At 53.0% G+C, this 10396-nt stretch overlaps 1 protein-coding gene across 1 annotated transcript; it reads right to left on the reverse strand.

The window, feature by feature from the left end:
• Positions 1-482: 482 nt before the first annotated feature.
• On the reverse strand, positions 483-9948 carry LOC140312687 (uncharacterized). Its single transcript, XM_072390464.1, has 3 exons — positions 9789-9948; positions 7772-8402; positions 483-2962 (listed from the first exon to the last, which is right to left on the reverse strand). The coding sequence occupies exons 2-3, from the start codon at positions 8344-8346 to the stop codon at positions 2104-2106; spliced, it is 1434 nt and encodes a 477-aa protein (XP_072246565.1). The 5' UTR covers positions 8347-8402; positions 9789-9948; the 3' UTR covers positions 483-2103.
• Between the last annotated feature and the right edge of the window lie 448 nt (positions 9949-10396).

The following is a 10396-nucleotide window of genomic DNA, read 5'->3' on the forward strand; positions in this document are numbered from 1 at the left end:
ACAAAAACCTGTTTTTCTCCCTGATGAGTCATAAACTTCCAGGAGTCCGAATAGAGGAATTAGCTGCATTAATGAGTTCTTCTATAGAGTTTTGTTCTGTTTTTAACTTTGGGACCAGTTTTAGTTCCAACAGTGAGACTGAAATGCTGGATTCTGAGAACACATTGCTGTTTAAATGATCGTGTCATCAGTATAGAAACGTACCATCAGGACGTGGACCCCGTTTAACTTATTCAGAAAATAAAATGTGGGCTGAAGCTGATCTTTGAGGAGCACCTGTGATCATGAGTAGTTTTCTACAGAAACACACCTGTGTGTCAACATGACCATGTGGACCCCACAAGTATAGTGGAATCATCATTTTGGATCTCATAAATACACATTACACATTTCATCCCCTCATCCTCAGTGGGAGCAGCCACTCATGACCCGGCTGCTGTTTGCTGCCCTCTGGTGGACTGACAAACAGACAAAGACTCAAACTTCTTTTAATCTTTATTACAAAACGCAAGACAAACATGTCAACAGGTTCATTTCTATTGGAAACACAATACAATGACCAACGACCTTCTACCTGCGGCATGAAGCTTCGCTGGCGCTTCGACCGACACAACATGGACCTAAACCGTGGACAGAACCAGAACAGCAGCGGTGAGGAACAGAACAGGAACCTGAACATGAGGGGCTTCTTATCTTCTACGGGATTTGCGCTCAGACGTCATCACAAACGGGTCACCATTAAATGAACTCATACACAAACTCAAAGGAGAGGGGGCGGGGCTGGGGGTCCGACAGCGTTTGATGCGGTGAGGTCAGAAACCCGACACCTGTTTGATCCTGGTCCACGCTCTATCTGCGTCCACGTGGCGTCTCCTCCAACCGGATGCTGACGTCACTCCACCCTCAGTGGCGTTTGTCGGATGAAAACACGCCTTCAGTCCACGCCTCTCTGACCTCTGAGTGATGTGACCCATTGGATCGGCTGGTCGGCCAGCCAATCACAGCAGCTCTGACTTTAAAAGGCTGGTGAATGTAGCGGCGGTGTTGCTAAGGTAACAAGGCAGCCGGCGGGGCTCTGTGTTTTTTTTTTAATATTTTCTTCTTTGTGACATTTAAATAGCGTTTATATTCATATATTACAACATCGCTCCAAATTCATAAATAAGTGCAGTTTCCCCGGCAACCGGTCAACCAATCAGAACCCGGTGCTTAAAAGAACTTCAACCAATCAAATCACTCCAAGGAACTGAAATAGGAAGAGGGGAGAAACAAAGGAGGCGGCGCCACGCCAAGATCAGTTCACGACGACAAAAACTGCGATCAATCAGCAAAATGATAATCAATAATCAATCAAAAGTTACACCTCAGTTCAAGGTGTTTGGGTCAAAGCCTGCTTAATCAGTAATGGAGGGTGATTATCAGTTATTAGTTCCAGCTGCACATCTGGAAGAAGATGTCAATAAAGAAGACAGTTATCGATCTGCCCCCAGTTTATTCTGATCAATCAATAATTGGTTTTGTTGATAAAAACATTTTTATTGTTTCAGATCGAAATAAACGATCACAACAAAGTATTGATTATCAATCAGCTGCTGATCGACTCAGCAGTCAGTCGAATGTCTGGGTCGTTTACATTTGGTCGAGCTAAAAAGAAACAGTTGACTGCAGAGCTCCTCCTGAAGGTGAACTCCGTTTCCCATGATGCTCTGCTGTCCTGGCGCGGCCGCTGGGGTGATCATGTGACACCTCACAGACAGGGGGCGGGGCAGGTGGTTACAATTTAAATCTAATCCCATTCATAAGAGCAAGTAGCTAACTGTCAGTTCTGACCATATGTTGATGTGACCATATATGGATATGACTATATATGGAGATCCCAAACACATGGCCATATTTGGAGTTCCTGCTGCTATCTACACCAGAGAATAACCAATCAGTTCCTGAAACCTGGACAACCAGAATCCAAAACTGGTCCAGAACATTTCTGAATTTGAACTTTCACAGAACTGGTCCCAAACCAGTCCAGAACCAGTCAGTGCCGATTCAGAACCAACTCAGAACAGGTTCAGAACCGGTCCAACCCCAGTTCAGAGATGGGCAACGTCACTCGGAGTCAGACTCGAGCGGAGCGGTCTCGTCCAGCACGGGCCTCTTCCGGCGCTTCGCGGCGGCTCGGACCCGCTGCTCCTCCTCCATGTGGGCCTTCTTGTGTCGCGAGAAGCTGGATGAGTGCATGAAGGTCTTGTTGCACGCCGCGCACGTGTAGGTCTTGGTCTTGGTGGGAAGTCCAGTCTTGTGGTGCTGCTGCATCTTCCCCCGCCCGCCGCCGTCCTCCGCCCTGTGGGTCTGCTGGTGCCGGGCCAGGCTGGAGGCGTGGCTGAAGTGCTTCCCGCATTGGCTGCATCCGTGGCGTCCGACCCCTCCTCCTCCGCCGCCCTCCTCGTCGTCCTCGGAGGCGGCGGGGCCCCGTTTGCTGGCCCGCCCTCCGCGGCGGCGCCGGTTCTTCTTGCAGAGGGTGTAGAAGTTGGGCTTGTCGCGGGAGCAGAGCTTGAGGCGGATCTTGAGGTCGGACGAGGTTTCGCCCAGGTTCTCCTTGCCCGGCGTGTAGCTGTCCAGCAGCTCCTTGACGTGGGTCACCTGATGCTTGGACAGCTGCGTGGAGGTCCTGAAGCTCATGTCGCACTGCGGGCAGGCGTAGAACTTGTCGGCGCCTTGACTCTGGATGATGGCCGTCGCCATGTGCTGCTGCCTCTTGGTCTTCTTGTTCTTGCTGCCGACCTTCAGCGAGTGGCGCAGGGCGGCCATGTTGGAGCCCAGGGCCGCATCCTTGGGGATACCTTTTCCCTTCTTGTGGATGAGGCGGTGGCGCGACAGGCTGGAGCTGTGGTTGAACTCCTTCCCACAGATGTTGCAGGGGTGGATCCGCCGCTTGCCGTGCAGCCGCAGGTGACTCCCCAGCATCCTGACAGGTAAACAAACACAGGTTACACCTTCAGCCGCCAGGGAAACCTCACCTGAAACCGTCTACAGACATCAAACTTACTCAGAGGCAGAAAAACTGTTCTCACTTCCTGCTGTATTCACACCTGAGTGATGTCATCATGACATCACTTTAATTTATGTACTGTGTGATGTCATGATGACATCACTTTAATTTATTTACTGAGTGATGTCATCATGACAAAACAAATGAGCGTCAACAATCAGGGAAACGTGTTTCAATGAGTTTACACTGAAACGCTGGACACATCTGTGATGTCATCACATCTGTGACATCACCAGTTTACTTTATTCTCACCTGTTCTTATATACTAACCCCCCCCCACCAGGAAAAGACTCCCTTCAAGGGGGCCCCTAACAGAACCAGGGGATCCTAACAGAACCAGGGCTCCCAACAGAACCAGAGCTCCCAACAGAACCAGGGCTCCAAACAGAACCAGGGCTCCAAACAGAACCAGGGCTCCAAACAGAACCAGAGCTCCCAACAGAACCAGGGCTCCAAACAGAACCAGGGCTCCCAACAGAACCAGGGCTCCAAACAGAACCAGGGCTCCCAACAGAACCAGGGCTCCTAACAGAACCAGAGCTCCCAACAGAACCAGGGCTCCAAACAGAACCAGGGCTCCAAACAGAACCAGGGCTCCCAACAGAACCAGGGCTCCCAACAGAACCAGGGCTCCTAACAGAACCAGAGCTCCCAACAGAACCAGGGCTCCAAACAGAACCAGGGCTCCCAACAGAACCAGGGCTCCCAACAGAACCAGGGCTCCCAACAGAACCAGGGCTCCAAACAGAACCAGGGCTCCCAACAGAACCAGGGCTCCAAACAGAACCAGGGCTCCCAACAGAACCAGGGCTCCCAACAGAACCAGGGCTCCAAACAGAACCAGGGCTCCCAACAGAACCAGGGCTCCAAACAGAACCAGGGCTCCCAACAGAACCAGGGGATCCTAACAGAACCAGGGCTCCCAACAGAACCAGGGCTCCAAACAGAACCAGGGCTCCCAACAGAACCAGGGCTCCAAACAGAACCAGGGCTCCAAACAGAACCAGGGCTCCAAACAGAACCAGGGCTCCCAACAGAACCAGGGGATCCTAACAGAACCAGGGCTCCCAACAGAACCAGGGCTCCCAACAGAACCAGGGCTCCCAACAGAACCAGGGCTCCAAACAGAACCAGGGGATCCTAACAGAACCAGGGCTCCCAACAGAACCAGGGCTCCAAACAGAACCAGGGCTCCCAACAGAACCAGGGCTCCCAACAGAACCAGGGCTCCCAACAGAACCAGGGATCCAAACAGAACCAGGGATCCAAACAGAACCAGGGCTCCCAACAGAACCAGGGCTCCCAACAGAACCAGGGCTCCAAACAGAACCAGGGCTCCAAACAGAACCAGGGGATCCTAACAGAACCAGGGCTCCCAACAGAACCAGGGCTCCCAACAGAACCAGGGCTCCCAACAGAACCAGGGCTCCAAACAGAACCAGGGCTCCCAACAGAACCAGGGCTCCAAACAGAACCAGGGCTCCCAACAGAACCAGGGCTCCCAACAGAACCAGGGCTCCAAACAGAACCAGGGCTCCCAACAGAACCAGGGCTCCAAACAGAACCAGGGCTCCCAACAGAACCAGGGGATCCTAACAGAACCAGGGCTCCCAACAGAACCAGGGCTCCAAACAGAACCAGGGCTCCCAACAGAACCAGGGCTCCAAACAGAACCAGGGCTCCAAACAGAACCAGGGCTCCAAACAGAACCAGGGCTCCCAACAGAACCAGGGGATCCTAACAGAACCAGGGCTCCCAACAGAACCAGGGCTCCCAACAGAACCAGGGCTCCCAACAGAACCAGGGCTCCAAACAGAACCAGGGGATCCTAACAGAACCAGGGCTCCCAACAGAACCAGGGCTCCAAACAGAACCAGGGCTCCCAACAGAACCAGGGCTCCCAACAGAACCAGGGCTCCCAACAGAACCAGGGATCCAAACAGAACCAGGGATCCAAACAGAACCAGGGCTCCCAACAGAACCAGGGCTCCCAACAGAACCAGGGCTCCAAACAGAACCAGGGCTCCAAACAGAACCAGGGGATCCTAACAGAACCAGGGCTCCCAACAGAACCAGGGCTCCCAACAGAACCAGGGATCCAAACAGAACCAGGGCTCCCAACAGAACCAGGGCTCCCAACAGAACCAGGGCTCCAAACAGAACCAGGGCTCCCAACAGAACCAGGGCTCCCAACAGAACCAGGGCTCCCAACAGAACCAGGGATCCCAACAGAACCAGGGCTCCCAACAGAACCAGGGATCCTAACAGAACCAGGGCTCCCAACAGAACCAGGGCTCCCAACAGAACCAGGGCTCCCAACAGAACCAGGGCTCCAAACAGAACCAGGGCTCCCAACAGAACCAGGGCTCCCAACAGAACCAGGGCTCCCAACAGAACCAGGGATCCCAACAGAACCAGGGCTCCCAACAGAACCAGGGCCCCTAACAGAACCAGGGCTCCTACCAGGGCTCCTACCAGGGCTCCCAACAGAACCAGGGCTCCCAACAGAACCAAGGCTCCTAACAGAACCAGGGATCCTAACAGAACCAGGGATCCCAACAGAACCAGGGATCCTAACAGAACCAGGGATCCTAACAGAACCAGGGCTCCCAACAGAACCAGGGCTCCTAACAGAACCAGGGCTCCTACCAGGGCTCCCAACAGAACCAGGGCTCCCATCAGAACCAGGGCTCCCAACAGAACCAGGGATCCTAACAGAACCAGGGCTCCTACCAGGGCTCCCAACAGAACCAGGGCTCCTAACAGAACCAGGGGATCCTAACAGAACGAGGGCTCCCATCAGAACCAGGGCTCCCAACAGAACCAGGGATCCTAACAGAAACAGGGCTCCTACCAGAACCAGAGCTCCCATCAGAACGAGGGCCCCCATCAGAACGAGGGCCCCCATCAGAACCAGGGCTCCTAACAGAACCAGGGCCCCTAACAGAACCAGGGCTCCTACCAGGGCTCATAACAGAACCAGGGCTCCCAACAGAACCAGGGATCCTAACAGAACCAGGGGATCCTAACAGAACGAGGGCTCCCATCAGAACCAGGGCTCCCAACAGAACCAGGGCTCCTACCAGAACCAGGGCTCCAAACAGAACCAGGGCTCCCAACAGAACCAGGGATCCTAACAGAACCAGGGCTCCTACCAGAACCAGAGCTCCCAACAGAACCAGGGCTCCTAACAGAACCAGGGCTCCTACCAGGGCTCCTAACAGAACCAGGGCTCCTAACAGAACCAGGGCTCCTACCAGGGCTCCTAACAGAACCAGGGATCCTAACAGAACCAGGGCTCCTACCAGAACCAGAGCTCCCAACAGAACCAGGGCTCCTAACAGAACCAGGGCTCCTACCAGGGCTCCTAACAGAACCAGGGCTCCTAACAGAACCAGGGCTCCTACCAGGGCTCCTAACAGAACCAGGGATCCTAACAGAACGAGGGCCGCCATCAGAACGAGGGCTCCCATCAGAACCAGGGCTCCTAACAGAACCAGGGCTCCTACCAGAGCTCCTAACAGAACCAGGGCTCCCAACCGAACCAGGGCACCTAACAGAACCAGGGCTCCTACCAGAGCTCCTAACAGAACCAGGGCTCCCAACCGAACCAGGGCACCTAACAGAACCAGGGATCCTAACAGAACCAGGGCTCCTACCAGAACCAGAGCTCCCAACAGAACCAGGGCTCCTAACAGAACCAGGGCTCCTACCAGGGCTCCTAACAGAACCAGGGCTCCTAACAGAACCAGGGCTCCTACCAGGGCTCCTAACAGAACCAGGGATCCTAACAGAACCAGGGCTCCTACCAGAACCAGAGCTCCCAACAGAACCAGGGCTCCTAACAGAACCAGGGCTCCTACCAGGGCTCCTAACAGAACCAGGGCTCCTAACAGAACCAGGGCTCCTACCAGGGCTCCTAACAGAACCAGGGATCCTAACAGAACGAGGGCCGCCATCAGAACGAGGGCTCCTAACAGAACCAGGGCTCCTACCAGAGCTCCTAACAGAACCAGGGCTCCCAACCGAACCAGGGCACCTAACAGAACCAGGGCTCCCAACAGAACCAGGGATCCTACCAGAACCAGGGCTCCCAACAGAACCAGGGCTCCCAACCAAACCAGGGCTCCCAACAGAACCAGGGCTCCTAACAGAACCAGGGCTCCCAACAGAACCAGGGCTCCTAACAGAACCAGGGATCCTAACAGGGCTCCCAACAGAACCAGGGCTCCTACCAGAACCAGGGCTCCTACCAGAACCAGGGCTCTCTCGTGGCCTTAATGCGGCCTCCTGACACAGCGTGGCACCGTGGCGCTACGTTCCTGACCGCTGCTCACCCTGAACATCTGATAAATGACCCGCTGATCTCAACGCTCTCACCATCTGTTTGGGGGGGTGGGGGTTCCAGATGTTGGGTCATGTGACGCTGGTGATTTGGACCCCCCTTTGGAGCAGTGTTTCAGAACATCCGGCGTCCCGCCCCAACCTGTATCAGCTGTTCGGTGCCGCTTTCAGAGTTTAGTTTGGCGTCTAACAACATGGAACTACAGTGTGGGGCGACCAGAACTGAACTGAAACCAAACGGGTCGGTTGGACCGGTCGGACCGGACCAACACACCCGGATTACAGTGGGCTGGGTCTGGGTGTGCGCCGTCACAGCAGCAACACATGACCAACCGACCCGAGCTGGCGCTCAGCTGCTCTTCCCTAACTGAACACACACACCTGCTGCCTTTGAAGCTCATGCCGCAGTGGGGGCAGGTGTAGCGTGCGTCCTGGTGCATGGGCTCCAGCGCTCTCTTGGCGGGCGGCGGCGCTCCGGTCTTGCCTGTGTGCGTCTGCTGGTGGCGGTACAGACTGGAGGCGTGGCTGTAGCTCTTCCCGCAGTAGCTGCAGCGGAACTGCCGCTCATCCGGCTCGTAGTCAGCCTGGTCCGAGTCGGCCTCGCCATCCAGCTGGCTGCTCCCCGCCTCCACCAGAACCTCCTGCTCCTCCTCGCCGTCCTCCTCCTCCTCATCAGAGTCCGTCTTGATCTCCACGCTCTGCTCCGTCACCTCACAGGGGTACACCTCCTCGTAGGGGGCGAAGAACGCCTCGTCAGTCTCGATCTTCAGCTGGTCGGCCGTCAGGTCCGACGGGTCGTCCGAGTCCTTCTTCACGCAGGAGATGGTGAACTTTGACCCGACCTCGGCCCACTTCACCACATACTCAATGGGCTGCGTGTCAAGCTCCACGGTGATGAAGTCGGCACCGAGCGCGTCCGACTCCGACACCGCCAGCTCCGTCTCCGAGTCCTCCATCCTGAACCGCAGCAGAATCCAGAAAGAGGCGGCGAGGAAGCGTCAGTGGAGCAGACCTGAGGGCAGACAGGTCAATACAGGTCAATACAGGTCAATACAGATCAATAACAGGTCAATACAGGTCAATAACAGGTCAATAACAGGTCAATACAGATCAATAACAGGTCAATACAGGTCAATAACAGGTCAATACAGGTCAATACAGGTCAATAACGATCAATACCAGGTCAATACAGGTCAATAACAGGTCAATACAGGTCAATACAGATCAATACAGGTCAATAACAGGTCAATACAGATCAATAACAGTTTACATCATCAGCTGTCGATCACTCAGGTTCTGTTCAGTCTGGCACAAACTGGAATAGAACCTCATCAGGATCAACTCATCAGTAACAAATAATCAGTTATTTATTAGCTGCTGGTTATTGATCGGTTTATCATCCAATCAGGGTTCATGACGTGATGAAGATGATCAGCTGATATTAGAAATGAATCCTGACTGGTTAGAGTTCACAGAACTTCTGGAAAGGTTCTTCCAGCTCGCACTGTGATGTCATACATCAGACAGGAAACAGCTGATCAGCCTGATCACATCCTGGATCTATAGTTCTGCATTACAGCCGGTTGTCTGGTAAAGCTTTGGACCTTTTAAAAGTTCTGCTTCGGGTTTTGAAACCCGGAGCCTCCCGGGTCCCTCAGGAGGACAGCAGCTCTGGTTACTGCTCATTTATTTATGACCCCACAGGCCCGCAGTCAGCCTGACAACACACACCCAAATATGGGCAGCGGCGAGTGACGTCACTGCAGCTGACAGAGCCAGCTAACCTCTGACCTCTTGTCGTTTCACGGCGTCACGGGGTCACGTGACCTCCGCCAGTTTGCTGATAACACAGAATCAGCCGGGCTACACTCGATCGCGGCCACACCGCCACGCAGAACCTCGTTCACAAATGTGACGTTCCCGCCCGGAACCGACCAGGCGCGGCAAACGGATTTTCCTTTTTACACGAATCAAAACATCGATTCAGCATAAAATAAACCAAACAGCCTTCATTTCACACGAAACACCAACATAATCCTCAGATTTCCCTCTTGTGTTGGCGGGTATTTCTCACTAAAGAGCCCGTGCAGAAGGGCGGCTGCCAGCCGGGCATCCGTAGTTAAATATTAAATTCGCTGTTATTTCCGGCCCAAACCTCAGGAACTTCACGGCCGAAAGAATCGGAACTCCAACATTTTTCGAAAAATGTCTGAAACTGCGGGAAGACGTTTTTTTCTTTGTCCCACGGCGTCTTGGTGTGAAACGGTGTTTTTTTGAGTGAGGTTCCGCGGCTCGGCCGGGCTGGCTGTCAGTGATGAGGAAGCAGACGCCCCCCCCCGCACCGAGAGCTAACTGTGGACCGAGGCGGCGCGAACAGAACCGGGACCGGGTTACTCACCGAAATTCTGCGGCGGTGGAGCGGCGTTAACCGTCAAATTCACCGGTGGACACGGTCACAATAAACAGGAAGCAGCGGACGTGGACACAAAGCATTGTGGGAAAGGATTAAATGGTCGCGAGGAACGGAAGTACCGCGGATTGTCCTTCAGAATAAGAGCGTAATATAGAAAAAAATGTGAACGTTAACTATGACGTCATTGTGACGTAGATTTAAAAAATACACGAATAGAGAAAAAAATTAGACTAAAACTATAATTTACAATATGCAAACAGAATAAAGATAAAAACTAAGATAAATTCATATTCATAATTCAAACAAATGTTTAAATAAAAATGTAAATTAATATTTCAATAAATATAAAAAAATGTTTAAATTGATTAAAAATAATCAACAGAATTAAATTAACAGAAGCTGAAACTGGAATAATATCTAATAACATAACAAAATAAATAAATGTATTTATTTAAATCAGCAGCTTCCCGTGTGGAATCTGTTTATTATAAACAACAACAACAGAGACCCAATAACACTGACCGTTCCTGTCAGAACCGGAACCAGAACCTGGCTGCACTACTCCCATCTTAACCTGCTCTATTACATCCAAT

Source organism: Leuresthes tenuis, unplaced genomic scaffold (genome assembly GCF_036924035.1).
Source record: "Leuresthes tenuis unplaced genomic scaffold, fLeuTen1.0.hap1 SCAF_8, whole genome shotgun sequence".
Classification (NCBI taxonomy): Eukaryota; Metazoa; Chordata; class Actinopteri; order Atheriniformes; family Atherinopsidae; genus Leuresthes; species Leuresthes tenuis.

What these genes read in the sequence shown, in the direction of transcription:
- LOC140312687 (XM_072390464.1), bottom strand. Translation starts at nt 8,346, where the DNA reads ATGGAGGACTCGGAGACGGAGCTGGCGGTGTCGGAGTCGGACGCGCTC. An exon ending in ATGAGCTTCAAAGGCAGCAG is followed by an intron (nt 2,963 to 7,771) that starts GTGTGTGTGTTC and finishes TTTACCTGTCAG; the next exon opens with GATGCTGGGGAGTCACCTGC.